Consider the following 17,627-nt stretch of genomic DNA (forward strand, 5'->3'; position numbering starts at 1 on the left):
AATTAACATGGCCAACTCGATGGCCAGGGGTAGATCAGCGTTGAGTTCATCTTTTAAATTGTTGACACAAATCTCTCACACTTCTTCTTGGTGTATGCTTTAAGTTGGCTTATTGGCCTAACCTCTACATTTGTATCTGTGGTGTTTTCTCCTCCTCAGAGCCCAAGATAAGTGGAGGGGAATCACAGCGAATGTCCTTCAAAACAACAAAGTGCAAACACAGTTCATCAGGTAATTCGCTCCGAGCAGAACAAAAGAGGGCGTGTTGTTTTGGCCATGAGGCGCGTAAGCATATGCGCGTTTCTGCATGCGCGTAACTAATTTATTCCGGCATGTATGGTCTTGGCGTACACACAGAATACGTGCAAGAACCCGCTCGTAACCACCTGTCTTTCTTTCGCCGATTGGGGGTGCACTTCAGCTCGGGGCGGATAACTTGCTGATATATTCTGCCCATTCACAAAAGTGCGTGTCTAAAGACTGTCAGTTAACTATATCCTTTCATATGAAGCACTGAGAAGATTGAAGATCTGGCACGATGACCAAGGTAGCGAAATCTGAAGCTGTGTTCACGTTGGACTTTCTCCTCTGTGCCCTCACGGAAATAGTGGTTTTCCTTTCAACATTCCATTGTGTAAAATTTTCATGCATTTCCAACTTGGACTTGTTTACAGCAGCAGAGCATATAATTCTTTGTGCATGGTTGGCCAATGTGGCGCAGCGCTTCTTTGTGCATGGTTGGCCAATGTGGCGCAGCGCTTCTTTGTGCATGGTTGGCCAATGTGGCACAGCGCTAATGTCTGAGGAGTATCTTCTCAATCTGACAATAGCTACTAACAATTCCTCAGTATCCTCGCTGCTACCAAAACTGGTTCACAGACACAAAACTGGTTGTGTTTCTCACCTCTTCAGTTAAACCTGCTATTATATTTTTGTGAGGCAAAAAACCCCCAAAACTTCCTTGATGGACATGCGCATAGTACCGCACCATGAACAGTAGTGATTGTGTGCACATACGTATCAGTACGCGCAAAGGGATCAGGGAACCATTCTTCCCATGAGGCATTGCAAAGTGAACTCACACTACAGGGTAGTGCTGTTCGCATTTAGTCGGGTGCGATGCAAAACTAACAGTGACCTTAGTTCCAGTTTAATTGTGATTATACTTCATTTTGTAAATCTTCTGCCTAGCTTCCAGAGTTTTACTGAAAAAATGGGACAATAGGACTGGGGCTTTATTCACAGGATTTGGAGTTCCCTTTGCTTTCCTGGATCCGAGCCAATTTTGCACATTTGTTTAGCATAGATGTTTTCTAAGCAAAAAAACGGTTTGCCAGCCGGATTGCCACAAAATGCAAAGCTCCTGTGACTGGTTGCCAGCCAGAATACCACACAATGCAGAGCTTGTGTTACTGGTGACCAGCCAGATTGCCATACAATGCAAAGCTCCGGTGACTGGTTGCCAGCCAGAATACCACACAATGCAGAGCTTGTGTTACTGGTGACCAGCCAGATTGCCATACAATGCAAAGCTCCGGTGACTGGTTGCCAGCCAGAATACCACACAATGCAAAGCTTGTGTTACTGGTTACCAGCCAGAATGCCACACAATGCAAAGCTCCTGTGACTGGTTGCCAGCCAGAATACCACACAATGCAGAGCTTGTGTTACTGGTGACCAGCCAGATTGCCATACAATGCAAAGCTTGTGTGACTGGTTGTCAGCCAGAATGTCGCATAATGCAAAGCTCCTGTGACTATTTTTCTGCCTATCTCGTGCTGAGTATGACAGTACACCCAGCAACAGGTTCTGCTATAATTAGCAGGTTCCCTGAAATAGCTGTTGTCGACTTACTGGTACCCTCGGCTGCCCAAACTGTCTTGCCAGTTCAGTGAATGCACCCCTCTGAGATGGGCCCGTGCTGAATGTGTAAATTGCATGGCGTGTCCTGCTCCTAAGAGCCACGGTTGGACAGGAAGGGGATTGGACAAGTCTACAGCCTGTGGACTCTGAGTGAAGTTGTCTACTGAAGAATCATTTCTCTAAACAGGAAAGTGATACAGTTTATGTCATTTTGTTTCAACAGATAGTACAACAAAGGAACAAGTGACCTTCACAAGTATAACATTTGGCAAGCAGGTGGTGAGTTTCGATGCACCAATATGAGCAATTCTTGACATGACACCCCCAAGTTTGGGAAAGTAGTTAGAACTGAACGAAGCCAGTGGAAAGATTTTAACCTGTGACTGTGTTTTTTGGATCAGGTGGATAGCACAGCATCACCATGCTCGGACTTCTACTTCCGGTCGACTTTTGACCCCAGCAAGCAGAGCCTGGAGATCCCGCCCTCCAGCAAGTCGGCCACGCCCAGCACCATGAGCCCCACGGAGGAGGCGGGAGTTGCCCTGGTAACGGACATGAAGTCATCCCTGGAGCACAGCATCAAGGCAGGGCTGACTCTCATTGTGCTGTGGAAGGTATAACCCCCATGCATTCGGCTAATTTCAGCATGTTGGCAGCTGTGCATGGTGTTCAGCGTATTTAAAGTGGAGGTGTGTGATTAACATTTATGGCGTTGACTGGTTGCAAGATCCTGGAGTAGTTCAGCAGACAGTGGGTTTGAGTCCAGTTGGGGAGGAGGGAAGGAGGGGAAGGCATGTCTTGAATGCATCTTGGGGCAACGCACTTGTTAAGACATTGTTCCCTCCCAGGAAGTGAAATGGATATTTTTGAAGGGACAGGTGGTTATGTTTGAATTAGCCATATTTCTTAAAGTATGTCCGAGTTAACGGTGTTGTTTCCATTGATGACTTTCTGTTTGTGTACATTTTAAAACTTACTGTTGGGCTTCAGTGGAAGTAAAACAACTGTAAGGACGAGCAACTCTGAAGGACGAAATCATGTCTGAAACTTACCTTAATTTGCTTCTTGAACGATAGTTAAAAACTCAACTCAAAACGTGTCACCTTGAAATATGGAGTGTGTTCAGAATTCCACGTTGATTAAAATTTGCAGGCTTTTGTTGTGGATGAAGAAGGGTTCCATCACACCCTGGTCGGCCAGCATCACATCATCATGGAAACCATAGGGTCAGAGGTGACGACTGTGCAGACAGTAAGGGTAAGGTCATATTTGTCAGTGGGATCATGTATCATCGTGAAGTAACTCAAGGGGAATAACTGTCAGGGTCTAATCCATGAACTACTGGTTTTCTGGAGTCGAAAGGTTCAACAGGAATAAGATTCTTCTGCTTTTTGGCAGATTTCCGCTTTTGCAAATAAGTTCTGCCTTTTTGGACTGTCGGATACGGTGGTAGTCGACTTAGAAGTTCCGATATTTTAAATTTTTCCGACCCATTTCATCAAAAAACCTGGTAAGGCGGTGGCGCGATGTAACGTTAGAAATTAGTAACACTTTCTGGGGCAAAATTGCCTTAACAGCACGTGCAGAATCGTTGAAATGCAACAGCGAACTCTAGACATGGAAAATGAATTATCGTCTTATCAGTTACACGTATACATGAACATAATCGACATGTGTTTTGAAGCACATGACAAACCATAAGTGATGAACAAAACTATGTGGTGGGTCTTTACATGTATAACACATATCAAGCTAACAAATAATAAAAAGGTTAGGTTAGGTTTTTCAGAGTATGGACTTTCACAAATGTTTCTGTTGTGAAATGTTTCTCAGAGGGGCCTAGCATTAGATTGTACCACAGATCATCTAAAGTTGACAATTTTCCTGGGGCCCGCGTGCCGTAAAGGGCTTTGCGCTGCGCGCTCGCAAATTTAACGTTTTTCATTTTCTGAGAATCTCATCCCTGGTTAAAATAAGATGTTTCGTTCCTGTAATTGAGTCAAAGTCACTCAGTTGGAAGATGTTTTTGTATGATATTTTGCTTAAGGAAATGATGCAAGTGATCCATGGTTAGTTATCGCTTTGTGTAGTTGATGTGTTGTTGAATTCATTTGACTGATCATTATACCAGAAAACCAGAGAAGTCAAACAACTCAAGCTCATCAAAGAACCTGAGAAGGAGGTATCCAGGGAAGCCAGCCCAGAGGTCATGGGTCAGCTACTGAAATACAGTCTGCAGTACTGCGAAGTCAGGGAACACAACTTCAGCAAGAGGAGGTGAGACATCAGACTTGACTGTCTCATGATGGTACCCACTCTTTCAATTTTTTTGATGTCTCAGGAACACCCTGACTGACTTTTATGTTAACAGTCAGTGATTGGGATATGAAAATATTTCTTACTTTGCCAACTCTACTGATTAAGTTTTCCAGGTGTGTTTTTGAATCTGTGAGCATTTTGATCAGGTTCATGGCTGGTATTTGTTTTTGAAACCAAATTCCCTCAAGTTTGGAGCCCTGAATCAAAAGGTGCTTAAAGGCTTTCAAAGATTGTTAATTTAATTTTTTTCTGCACATACACACAGATTTGATGTGTTAATTAGCCTTTCTCCAAAATCTCATTTTTGAGAGTGAAACTTTCCTAGATATTGAAGTGGTGTTTGATTTTGGAAAAAATGTCAACCTTTGTCTGGTTGGGTTGCAGGGTCTGCACGTTACCTGTGTCTCTCAATATACATAACTGTACCAGTACTGCTCTAGAGGTTGCCATAGAAACCACTGATCAAGACAACTCAAGGTAAGGGTCTCTTCCTTGGCAATAGGAAAAGCTATCGGATGTAAGTAGGGCTGTATTCAAGTCCATCACAAGTCCCTGTAAGTCTGTGCACTTTCACCGGTCCGTTATATGTTATCCAGTCTTAAACCAAGTCGTAAGCTATTCAAGGGATCTGCGACAAGCATTCCTTTGTCATAATTCATACTGCTAACTTATGCGCTAACCTTTTATACCTAGTGTGGGCATTCTGTGGACTTACCCATGTCCACAGGACGTTTCCCCTTCTCTGCAAAAGAAGTTTAGAGGCATATTGGGGTAGGGGTCATCTGTGGTAAAAGGAAGAGGAATAGTCAAGGAAATGTTTTACAGAATTCCAGCTGAAAATCCTGTTCTCAGTTCAAGGAAGGAGAGTCTTTTCACCGAGTTTTCTGAACTGCTGGGAAACAAAGGAATATCCACACTAGGTATGTAAGGTACACCTTGGTGAGTGGACATGTGACTGGCCTTGTGGCCTGAATTGCAGGACTTCAAACTGGCCAAGTGTACATGTGGTATTGTCTCAGTTTCTTGCACCGAATACTTCCAGAAACTTCAAACCTCGTAATTTATTCAAGATTAAAATTACAACAGATCTCTGTACCAATGGCACCACACCTTGCTGACACGTGTGCTTTCCTTGTGCTCAGTGGACCATAGACCCCCCACTTGCCCAGCGTAGGAAAGCTCACCTGTAAACAAGGTGAGATGTCATCAGTACTTTGGTCTATGCATGAACATACACATGTGGATATACTCAGTTGGCAATGTACATGTACATGGATATATGTACTTGGTTGGACCGCGTGAACTTGCTGCTCATTGTTACAGCTGATACGTCAGCCAGCACTAAAATTTGTCCCGGCTACAATCCGGCTACCTGGCTATTCTGCCATCATATGCTCAGCTATTGTAAGACCACCGTGAACACATCACAGTATTACAACCCTGTCCTTCCCTCGCAGTGCAATGACTGACAAGGTACCAGCCCAGCCGGATGTCCTCCCCAGCACAGCCAGAGCCAGCTCGGCTGACTTTACCTGGGTGGGGCACGTGGCCCAGAAGTTGATCCTTCCGCCGCAAGCCCCCCACCGGGCCCCGCTCCACGCCTGCTTCAGCTCACCGGGGGTCTATAACCTGGCCAACATCAGGCTCCTGGCCAGGCCGGCCCGGGAGGGGGCCATCAAATTCCACAGGTCAGGAGGTGAGAGGTCAGAGTTCACACTCCAGAGGAGACTCCCGCTGAGCCTGGTGACAATCGTTGGTGCTTTGATTTAACTTTTAACTGCAGTATTTTTGTTTGTCTGAGTGAAATTTTTAAATTTAATTTTAATCCATTTTTTTTCCACCATGGGAAGACTGCTTTGGAAATGCCTTGCCACTCTGTACATAAATCAGAAACTAAGTCTCTGTAGTATATCTCTTGCATTAACATTAAATTGATAAAGACAAGACAGAACATTGTAATTATTCAACTTCTGGCAATTCTTGGCTTAACACAAAAGAGAGGACCTGCTCACCAGAAGGAAGAACTATGCAAGACAAAGAAATTGGACACCTATCAACTTTGAATGCGTATAGGGTGAACGTGTCTGCAAAGGTGACTGAGGATTTGTATCAGCTTGAGGTAATTTCAAGGAAAGCCCTAAGAAAAATGTGCAAGCCCGAGTCAAAATGCTGCTGAGCAAAATTCTGTGCTGAACACAAATCAGCGGTGAGCCAGTCACAAGAGAAGTACACCGCAAGGCATGTTGGCGGATAACCCGCTTTTGCCAAGTCACTGATTTCTTTGCTAAGCAGATATCTGCGCTGAGCCACTTGGACAAATTTCACCCGAGAAGACAGCACAGAGAATTTGTAGAGTAAATGGGAAGAGCGCTTCACATTCTTGTTGATACAAAGCTGTGGTTTCAAATCGGACCCCGAACAGTGTTGGTGGCCTTGGGCAAGGTACTTTACCATATTCACCTCTCCAGTCTCCCGAGCGTGTCATGGTAACCCTCAGAGTTACAGTTTGTACTGATGAAATTGGTCTTTAGGGCACAAGATCAGCTTCCATATCTAATTGGATGCAGCAGGCTTCTCAGGGAATTGAGACGAATGCAAGAGAAAATTGAGCTTCCGGTCAGAAATGTTAAGATATTGAGACTGCGGACGGAGCTGAGTGTGTAGACCCAAGGTTCCTGGTAGTGGTAGCATTAGTCTAGGTATTTCAAAGTGTCTGACCCTTGCCTGCTTGTTCCGGAGGGCAGGTGGCACAGTTCATTGGCTGTTGGGGACTGGAAGGGGGGGGTGGAATTTATGGTGATCACATGCCAGAATTCATCCTCTGAAGATAAGCATTGCTACGCCTATTGCATATCATCATCTGTAGCATTGCTGACATGACGTAATCGACAGCGCTACTGTCGTGATTTCATAGTATAAGGTTGGCTTTCTTTAGTATGAAATCCACCAGATCTCACCAAATCTTTTTTTTTTGGACGGGGGAGGGGGGGAGGAAACCATTACATTTCCCCGTTCATTTTCTGCAGACTATATCAGTGTCTGCACTGTTCACATAGTACACATACCTGTGAACGATTGAGTTGATGTTTAAAATGATTAGCTCTTGCATGTGGGTAACAAAACTGTTTGCTGAAAATGACACTTGTATGTATAACTGTCATTTGGGAACTGTGTGCATTGAAATGGGAAGAACGGGGAGCCCACAACTGTGGTGGCACACACAAATTGAGTTGTGCTCTGTAGAGACGTTTTGGGCAGGTAATGCAAGTCTTGGTCAGCGATTTCTGCTGATCTTCTTTTATTGTGCAATTTTGTGAACATTGGAGATGAATGAATCCGTATCTTTGGCATCTGGTTTCCTGAACTATTTTTGTAAATTGATGTGTTGGATAAGAAGATGGTGGAATGTTTCTGTTTTGTTGGAAATAGCTGATAGAGACTGAGTATTTGTTTTTCCAATTTGAAAATTTTTTTTGTCCAAACTGCATCTGTTTTTAAAACAGTTGTACCCACTGATGAAAGGTGAAGTGTTATGTTAACCTGAACACTTGGCCATTTGGATTACAAAAGTGGAACCTGGAGTACCTTTCTTTAATGCTTTGGGCTGCTGACCAGTTGTCAGTTAACAGCACAAACATTCTGACTGCATGACAAAGTGGAACATTATTGTAACCGCTACACTGCCTTACCAATGAGTTATTAAGTCGCACCACACCTTATTATTGGACACTGAAAGACTTCATCCAAACTCACAAACTAAGCCTTAACCACTTTCTGCTGGGGACTCCGGAATCAGAGACGTATGGTTTATATGCGTGGCCGGGGTCTCTGAACTTGGACAAACGAAACAGGGCCCTGTAACAAAATACATTTTTCACTCTCAAAAGTGGTGATAATCCAGCCTTGTTTTGAAACCGTATACCAGGGTTTGGAGCATTGAGAGCGAACGGATTACCACCAGGGACAAAAGCGCTCCACCACCGCAGCGATGAGCCATACAGCACCGCTGCACGCTAATCTGGCCCCTATTGAAAAGAGGTCAGCAGTGCACTGAGCCAGGTTCGTGAACAAAAGAAAGTTATATAACACCGTACAATTTGGGCTCTTTTTACAAGGCTGCAGGCCTGGCTGAAATACTCGGGCATCAATGAAGGCCACCTGTCAACTTGGAATAGTGCCTAAAGATTACTTGGTGCGGCTATAAACGACCGTTAAATGAAATGATGAATTTTTGAAGGATTTTGAAAATGGAAAAAATGATAGTCATGCCGGCCCAGCATCATCAACATTGAAAAATGCCCCGGCATGAAGTGGTTAACCATGCAAGCATAGCCTGTCTTCAAGGTTTTCAAAGATTAGTTGTAAATGGGTTTGGAGAAACCATTTTAGATGTGAGTGTTGCAGGTCGTGCTTGTCACTGAAATTTCATACTGGTCTTGTTTTTGTCAGAAGTGAATAATTTCTCACTGCAGCTTGCTCAGTGCAGTTTAGGTTGATGATTTGTATTTGTTTAAACCAGAATTTCGCATTGACAGTATCTGGCAGTCATTAGCTTTGTTGATCATTACAACTGAATTTAATCTAGCTTCATCTCGATGGCACTGGAGGGTAATGAACTGAACATGTCCAAACTGATGCCATTCTCTCCTGTTGTAGGGATCTTGTGGGGCAGGCTTTTTTGTGCAGCGTGTATTGGGGACTAAAAAATAGAATATCTGAGCAGCTAGTGAAGACAATTCATGTCCATGCCACTCTTGCATTAAACTAAGTGGAACTGACGGAAAAAAAAACAGTCTGGTCAAGGAGACTTGATCATCATTGAGCCCAACCTTTAAGTTCAGGGAAAGATGGTCTGTAAACAAGACAGCGAACCAATTATGTCTTCCCTTTTTTGGAACAATACTTCTCCGTTGGTCACTCAAAGTACCCAGTAATAAGTCCATTACTACATGTAGTCAAATCACAGGTTAGTCTCAACTCAGGTCACCACTCTTGATGAACGATGTAGGAGGCTTTCCAATTCTGCGAATCATTGGAATAGCCCGAGACTTCGTGGTAAATTTATGAGGACTAGACTCCGATGCTGACTTTATTAACCAGACTCCAACCTCTGTGACAGTCGTCAATCCAGTTTTTACAAGCCAGTGCTAGTGTTTGTGATGTCAGATTATGTAAGAACTTAAGCTTTATATTCTAGATTGTATGAGGAGTAGCATGCAATGTCGTTATGTCATTATTCATTCTGTATATTTGAGGCACTTGGTTTAAACAGTCAACAGATGAGATTATTTTAAGCTGTACAGTATTGGTAATAACTAGGTTGTGCGATTTGGGAAGTTCTTTCACCGTAACCGCTCACTCCCGTCCTGTCACCACCTTTGGTAATATCATTCTCCAAATATCTCTAGATTTACAGGAAGTATTCAAAGTGCAGCAAAGTTTTAGTGAGCATCTTGTTTCAAATATCTAACAATGCTCACAAATATCTGGTCAACAATTCAACCGTGTTGCTGCCGCACAGCAGCAAGATGAAATTAGGAGATGAATTTTTGCAATCACTTTTTCAAAAACTGCTTTATTTCTGTCTCCCCCCCCAAGACATTTTACATATGACTCCATCTCGCCAAGTTGCAAACCATTTGTAGGATAAAGGCAACAAGTAGATCATCATTTTGAGAAATCAAGGCCCAGTTTCAGGAACTACTGGGATGAAAACAATGCCAAAGAAACTGATGAATGGAAAGTCGACTGTGAACCAGCATGAAAGCCGTGACAGTTTCTATCATATTGTATTGTTGCTTTTAATCTTATAAAATGGAGGATGATGCTCAGCTTTGAAAATCATATTGTCACAATCATATAGTTCTCATCATATAGTTCTCATCATATAGTCACAATAATACAGTCACACTCATCATATACTCACACTCATCATATAGTCACACTCATCATACAGTCACATTCATATGGTCACACTCATATAGTCACCCTCATCATATAGTCACACTCATCATATAGTCACCCTCATCATATAGTCACACTCATCATATAGTCACCCTCATCATATAGTCACAATCATATAGTCACACTCATCATATAGTCACCCTCATCATATAGTCACACTCATCATATAGTCACAATCATATACATGTAGTCACACTCATACGGTCACACTCATCATATAGTCGCACTCATCATATAGTCACACTCATACGGTCACACTCGTCATATAGTCACATCATATAGTCACACTCATACGGTCACACTCATCATATAATCACACTCATCATATAGTCACACTCATACGGTCACTCTCGTCACAGTCACACTCATCATACAGTCGCACTCATCATACAGTCACACTGATCATGATATTGTACAACTGACCGAAATAGTTTATGCGCTTCTAATCTTTTTTTTAAAAGAAAATATACTGGTTAATATTTTTACCCTCACAAATAAATCAGATTGTTTTTTGTTTAAATAGTCACCGTGAACTGTGCCTGGGTATGTGCATCAAGTTCCATGACAAAATTTGATTAAAAGTACTGATTTCAGTTAACAGACATTTAGGTGAACAGCTTTAATTTCTTTTTTTTTTGGGTGCAATAGTAAGCACTTAAATGTCAGGATGAAATCTTCTACTTGAAAATAAAAGGAAATTGTAGGCACAGGGTGTTCATTGCTATCTTCAGCACAGGTTAACAAACTAGTGGACTTCTGTGGAGATTTACTGATGCTGAGTACTGGCAGTTAATTCATAATATTAAATAAAATATCTATCAACCTTGTCAACACAGTAAGGAGTTTAAAAGTGTCTACATGTTTTTCTGTGCTTAACTGGAGGAGGGAATGTGCTCACCTTTTATAATTACCGACAAACATTGCATGGATGACTTATTTTCTGATGGTGGCATTTTCATATCCCTGAAAACCATTTTGTACAAATCAAGATCAACAAGCTGGACAGCGTAAAGTACACTGGGCTGATTTCTAATCAGAGTGTGCACAAAACTACACCATTCAGTGTTTACTTTGCGCCAGGGGCTGATAATTAAGTGGACATATTAAACTTTGAGATTTGCTAAGAGTAGATGTTTGCTTAGCAAATAAAAAAGATCTTGGACAAAACATGTCATGCAGTGTATATTTTCTTGAGACCGGTCCCTGGCTGACAGAGGTCTAGGTTGAATGTTTGGCTAGCATTACTTTCCCCGCTGAGAAGCTTCATGATAGTGGCCAGCAGTAGAGCAGCGCTTAATCTGAGGTGCATGTTAAAAAAACAGTTGGGACTGCTGCGTGTTCCAGCTTAGTGATGTCCGTAATTCCATCATAGAAGGGCCTATAATTGCACATGCACAAGTGTGTGGACCTGAGAACAAAAGATGTCTGCTTAATGCAGACAGTGGTGTAGTCGAGACAATCATAAAACCAGTCACAAGACTGATCACAAGACCAGTCACAAGACTGATCACAAGATACCAGTTACAAGTATTAAACAGGGTGGACAGTGATGAAGAAAGGCTTTTGTTTCAGTTCATTTGAATAGGTTGTGACTTGACTTCAGAACCGGAAGTCTTGAGTTGGTCTTTGGGTGGTCTTGTGATTTCCTTCAGAGGTTTCGACAACAACAATAAATGCAGATAGTGAAGTAATTTTATGTCGACTCGCAAATGTCCAGATGTTCACCTTCCTCTGAAAAACAGGTTTAGAGGTATTTGGGGTTAGGGTTATTCACAGTAGAGGGAATTGGAACAGTCGAGGAAAGCGTTCACAAAAGCTGGTTTAAGAGGGTGTGTACAGAGCTAGAAAAATTAATATTTTCAACAAGTTTTCTCACCGCATGAGAACAAGGGAATATCCACACTAGGTATGAGCAATACTATGTGCGGCTCACATAGTCCTTGTACTTGGTAACATTTCCTGAAAAGTGTTGTCATTTCTGGCAGATGAAACTTTATTTCTCACTTTATTCAAGTATAACATACATGTAGATTGTTGCTGCATAGTAATCTTAGATCTGAAGGTTATCTAGGAAGTAGAATATTTTTTTGGGATTTGTTTCCACTGTTGATTTATGTAAATAGAACATTAACACAAAGTTTATGCATTTTTCTCCATTTTGTATACAACCATATATGGTAATTTCCTATACATCATTATTTTTGTCTATTTGAAACTATGTACCAATTACATGTATTGTGTTGTTTATTCTGATTCCAGACATCGTTAGTAGAATTGCTTGTATTATTTGTAAATTAAAACCTGGCAGACACACCCGAGTTGAGACAGCCGGTGGAAAACCTATTCAAGTGGACAGCTACACATTGCATTATTTACTGTTCAAAACTAATTCTGCAGATACTTGTAAGAAACCTGTAAATTGAAAAGTGAATATAATAAATTATAAATGTACATGAAGTTAATGTCTTTGTACTTTATTGTCAAGTGTCTATGGGAAAACGTGTTTCACAGCAGTAAAGAACACTGTATGGCCAACCGCTCAAGACATTGTCTGAAGTATGATTGTAGGCCTGGAAAGCATACCTGTGTAAATAAGCGTAGTCAAAAGAAAAAAGAAAAGAAATCTTTTAGGTTCAGATCCGAGGACTCCAACAAATTTGTCTAAAATAAAAGTTTAAAAGCTGGTTGTTATTGGCCTTTGTTTAAGCCCTTTGTCCTGAAGTTGCTAATGTCCGGTCGCTTGGCAAATTAACGCTCCTATGAAAATTGTACAATTTAAAGGAAACATGCATCTGATTTTCAGCTCAACTTGTTTTCACACACATTACTTTGTGTCACAACAATGCACACAAGATCGAAATGCGCAAATACTTTTTCATTAAAAGTGACGGAGGTGGTAGTTTTTCCATTCTTAGAAAATCCTTTCAACACATTTAAGAGCGGGCTCTTTTTTTTGTTTGTCTCACAAGGCACTACTTGTCAATAGAGCATAAGTAAAAAACTTAGGCTTTCATAATTATTCCCCAACAATGTTTGGAACTATTTTGAACTAGGAACCATTGGCCATTGTTATTGTACAAACAAGCTATTTAACATAGTAAACAACTAAAAAGTAAAACTTCCTCTGCGGAAATGTAGAAAGGTGCGATACATACATGTACATTATTTGTACATAGACCTATGGGGCCACTACTATTCTGCCTTGGATGACATCACACCATTTTCATTAGCATAAAAAGCAAAATGTTGTTTATCCCTTGTAGTGTCACAAAAGAGGTGGAAAGTCCTAATAAATTTGCAAGAAGGCTTTACATGCACTGAACTAAATGCATTGAACTCATAAAAATCCTATTTCTCCTTTAAACGCTGCCTAGGGAGCTCTTGACTTACCATCTGGCTTAATGATATCAAATGAGTGTCTTCAGTTCCCCATTTCTACTGGACTGAAACTGTTAAGTTCTGCAGTTCAAATCTCTCGTTAAGAATGTACATTTGTCACTGTCAAGTCCCTTCTTCAAGTCCCTTCTTCAAGTCCCTTCTTCAAGTCCCTTCTTCAAGTCCCTTCTTCAAGTCCCTTCTTCAAGTCCCTTCTTCAAGTCCCTTCTTCAAGTCCCTTCTTCAAGTCCCTTCTTCAAGTCCCTTCTTCAAGTCCCTTCTTCAAGTCCCTTCTTCAAGTCCCTTCTTCAAGTCCCTTCTTCAAGTCCCTTCTTCCTCCTCCTCATCTTCACCAAACGACAGCAGGGACGTGTTCTTCACCTTCTTCCTTTCGTCCTTCCTGTCCGTGGACCCCTTACCTCCATATTCCTTCTTTTTCTTCTTTGCCGAGCTGGCAGTGAGATCCGAGGTACCACCACCCTCCTCTGTAGAGCGCTTGACTGGTTTCTTGAACATGATTTTCCCAACTGGTGGCTGCTCCTCTTCTGCGTTGTGCAGAGGACGGACGGAGAGAGAGAGAGGGGGGGAAAAATATGAGACATGAACAATCCATTTCTGTTGGAATGCACACGCATGGTATATCATTTGAAACTGTCCCCATCAGCCTCTGTCTTCTGGTGAGTACATGTAGGCATTTCTACAGGGGTGCAAAGGTTCTCTCCAAGAAAAAATGGGGGGCACTCATAGGTGTCAACAAGAGTTTTCTGGGGGAGGAGTTTAGAACTCATTGGCAGCAAACTGCAAAAAACCTTTACGGGGGAAGGGGTCAATTCCAAGGTATTTTTAGGTAAATTGGCGATTTTCACCCCTTTTTCTTTCATTTGTTTTCTTTTAAAATCTCTTCTATTTTCCTTCAGGGGGAAGCAACCCTCTCTCCTCTTCCTCGTAATGTCCAAGGGGGATCTGTGTGACATTCTGGACTGCATACTTGAGGGCAGAGGATACCTTCTACTGTCATCACTGAAACTATATTTTGGTATTAGGCACAAAAAGAGGGCATAAACATAGTGAAAAAGGAACCTAAAGACCACTCAACCCACTCTCTAATTTACACTCCAATTTGAAGTTAAAAGAACAAATTTCAGGCATCGGCTGGAAAGAGTGGATAACCCACCCTTTACAGCATGCAGTACTTGGCATATTGATATCAATCTCCAAATATAGAACACAAGATTCCACCTCAAATTTCCCCTAGAACTACATCTTGCTGTGTGCCAGACAAACATGAGATACAATATATGCTAGTGTTGGACAAATGTCCTCGATATTGAGACTTGGAATCCTTATTCAGCTAGCCTATGCAGCTATCGTAGGATGGTGTATGAGTGACATCACAGGCAACAGGTATGTACGACATACACGTATCTGACCTTCAACATCAGTGAGGAGGGGCATAATCCACAAAGTCCCAAAGAAAAGTGTACATGTAAGCAGAGTGTGACACCATCGTTATGTTTTAGGTCTACTGAAACTTTCAACCCCAACCTTTTTTTTCCACAGTTTTCATGTGTTCCTCTGCCTCTTCCTGCGTCAAGTCCCCATCACGAAGCACGACAACTGTGGGCTTCTCGTCATCAGCCTCTGGTCTGTTGTCGTCATCATCATCTTCATCAAACTTGGGAATCTCTCTCTGTTGGCACCAATGCAAGACTAGCATTCAGTAACTGTTATCACAACTGTTAACTGTTGACAAATGGTATTTACAGACTGTAGCCTCAGACCTCAAAACAATTTATATCTGAAACTCAGCAAAACTACCAGTGCTAGTCAAGAGTGTAGATCCCATGAGGATGGGGGTACTTTTTGGAGGGAGTGGGCTGGACAGGATCCACCCCTCGGACTACATGTGTGGGGTTTGTCATTCTAGAGAGGTGGAATGATGAACCCCACACAGTTCTAGGGGTAGGCCTACACAGGATCATGACAAGAAAAAAAACTGAACCTTAAAGTTAGTCTAAAATTTTCCTTTGTCTATGAGTACCCGTCTTGCCCGTGTTACTAACAGTAAGTTCAACTTACTGTTACTGTTAGTAGTAACACTGAGTGTTACAAAGTAGGCCTAGGCCCTAATTCCAAATACAACAGCCTGATTTTTGTAATCAGGTAATGAAATCAAATTAGACAAAAATTCTATTTAAAAATGGGCATTAGCTTATACTAAGTCTGCTTCGAATGTACCGGTTTCGCATTGTCAACGCAGTTTATCCAGAGACCTGGAAGGTTCTCCTCCAGGTCTATGTTTTACCATAATTATTATCATGAGGATTTTTTCCACCGCAAGCTGCACACCTTTGTTTCAATACTGGGGCCTTCCTTGTAGCCTGCTTGTTGCTTAAATTTCGCCAGAAAGCTTGGTTCACTCGGTTTGACATAACTGATACCGGATGGTCGACCAGACATTATGAACAAAATTTTGAAAGATCTTGAAAAGACAGACGAATTCACAGCACCAGCAGCTCTAACGGCAAACCATAGGCCAGAAGGAGAAATGGGCAAACACACCAGTTTCACAGTCGAGCAGACGACATGACACTCACGACGATGACCCCACATAAAATATTCTTCTCAGTATGCATTGAATATGCTGTGTATAATATTTTTTAAGACTTAAAGAAAAGTAGCATAAAGTATTTTAAAGGAATATAGATCATATTTAAACTTTCGTTGAAACGATATTTCTTTTAATCTAAAAGATTATACTGGATAATTGTAGTCTATATTGAACGAGCCTGCATTGAACTTCGGCCATCAGCGCCAAAATTCAAAGCACATAACCTACATGTACATGATGTATATGTACACGTAACAACACATCGACAATAAATTCCGTAGAATTTTAGCCGATACAAGTCAAGAATGTCGTCAGCAGGTAAATGATAGTGTTCCTTCAAACCTTGTCTATTCAGTAAGCTCGTGTGACTATTTATAAATTCGCCTCTTGTTCGGTATGGTGCCTGTAAACATGGAGGAAGGACTCAAGGAGGAAAGTCAGTCATGTCAGCGGAGCTGCGATGATTGTCATTGTGTCTTCTCCGACTTCGTGCCGAGCTTGGCCGACGTTAACAACACTCATAGGCCTTATCACAAATACTGCATGGGTGATTTTACACAACTGTAGAAAGGCATTGTGGGACGGAAAAAGGAGCAAACATTGCCCCTTTTTTCTTCCCACAATGCCTTACTACCATTGTGCAAAATCACCCATGCAGTATTTGTGATAAGGCTTAGGACAATAGGCCTAGCTATGTACATGTACATACTAGGCCTACATAGAAAACCTACCTCAACCTGCATTTTAACTTAAGCCAACGCCACGCACCATTGCAGTGAAGGCCTTCATGTAGTGTACGTACGTAGCTAGCTCAGTCAGAACAGTGGTACCAGTGGCGAGTGACCACCTACATGTACGTGACTACGATCTGATGATGATGGCCAGGCACTGTGGCAGTTGCCTTGGCTGTTGCATTTGCATACAGTTCTGCTGGATTTACATGTAGGTCGTCATTTTTTGAGGTGTTCATTACTTTTAGCACCCTGTTCCTATAATAAGCAACAAAGTCTAATTTCTTGAAACATTTTACCTGGCATCCCTGGACAAGTTGGTGGTGATGTCCTCTTTCCTAGGCCTATCCGAAAGAAAAAGGGCAGGGCTTTGGTTTTTGAGGGAATTTTATGGTAAAACAGCAGCATAAATGACACGACACAAAGAGCTGTGAACGAAGACGAATTAGTGAATGTAGTCTTGTGCCTTGACCTGGATGAAGTTTTTGTGAAATTTAGTATATCCATAATGGCTAGGTACATGTAGGGTAACCCGACGTGAAACAAATGGCTTAATGCTGTCGTCTTTCTCCGAACTCGGGTGAGAAAATTCTGGTTTTCTTGCTCAAATATTATCAAAATTCACCTAACCTAGCACTACTAGGATTAAGAACTTGATCTTCAATGTCGGAAAGTCAGTTTAAAAAAATGGGCTCTTTTCCTTTATTATAGGAATAGGCCGTTAAAGGTACTGAACACTAGTTTTGGAGTTATCTTGAAGAGGA

At 41.8% G+C, this 17,627-nt stretch overlaps 3 protein-coding genes across 4 annotated transcripts in view; 2 read left to right on the plus strand and 1 right to left on the minus strand.

Annotated features, from left to right (window-relative positions):
* The window catches only part of LOC147798897 (trafficking protein particle complex subunit 8-like), a 31,310-nt gene extending 18,707 nt beyond the window's left edge, over nucleotides 1-12,603 (plus strand). For both annotated transcript variants that reach the window (XM_087138023.1, XM_087138024.1), the window contains exons 19-25: nucleotides 160-231; nucleotides 2,087-2,142; nucleotides 2,265-2,477; nucleotides 3,016-3,120; nucleotides 3,995-4,140; nucleotides 4,567-4,659; nucleotides 5,640-12,603. In XM_087138023.1, the coding sequence (XP_086994149.1) occupies nucleotides 160-231; nucleotides 2,087-2,142; nucleotides 2,265-2,477; nucleotides 3,016-3,120; nucleotides 3,995-4,140; nucleotides 4,567-4,659; nucleotides 5,640-5,952 (998 nt within the window). In that variant the 3' untranslated portion in view covers nucleotides 5,953-12,603. The remainder of the gene's footprint in view (nucleotides 1-159; nucleotides 232-2,086; nucleotides 2,143-2,264; nucleotides 2,478-3,015; nucleotides 3,121-3,994; nucleotides 4,141-4,566; nucleotides 4,660-5,639) is intronic.
* A 543-nt stretch (nucleotides 12,604-13,146) lies between these two features.
* LOC110982184 (uncharacterized) lies at nucleotides 13,147-16,128 on the minus strand. The gene is made up of 3 exons (XM_022240441.2): nucleotides 15,871-16,128; nucleotides 15,067-15,211; nucleotides 13,147-14,066 (listed from the first exon to the last, which is right to left on the minus strand). Exons 1-3 carry the CDS (start codon nucleotides 15,979-15,981, stop codon nucleotides 13,843-13,845), a joined length of 480 nt encoding a protein of 159 aa, XP_022096133.2. The 5' UTR covers nucleotides 15,982-16,128; the 3' UTR covers nucleotides 13,147-13,842.
* A 206-nt stretch (nucleotides 16,129-16,334) lies between these two features.
* The window catches only part of kif15 (kinesin family member 15), a 48,365-nt gene continuing 47,072 nt past the window's right edge, over nucleotides 16,335-17,627 (plus strand). Inside the window, exon 1 of the mRNA XM_087138073.1 lies at nucleotides 16,335-16,450. Coding sequence (XP_086994199.1) covers nucleotides 16,438-16,450 — 13 coding nt within the window. The 5' untranslated portion in view covers nucleotides 16,335-16,437. The remainder of the gene's footprint in view (nucleotides 16,451-17,627) is intronic.

The sequence above is a fragment of the Acanthaster planci genome, linkage group LG06 (assembly GCF_054643075.1).
Source record: "Acanthaster planci isolate LZ-2023a linkage group LG06, COTS_SCS, whole genome shotgun sequence".
Lineage (NCBI taxonomy): Eukaryota > Metazoa > Echinodermata > Asteroidea > Valvatida > Acanthasteridae > Acanthaster > Acanthaster planci.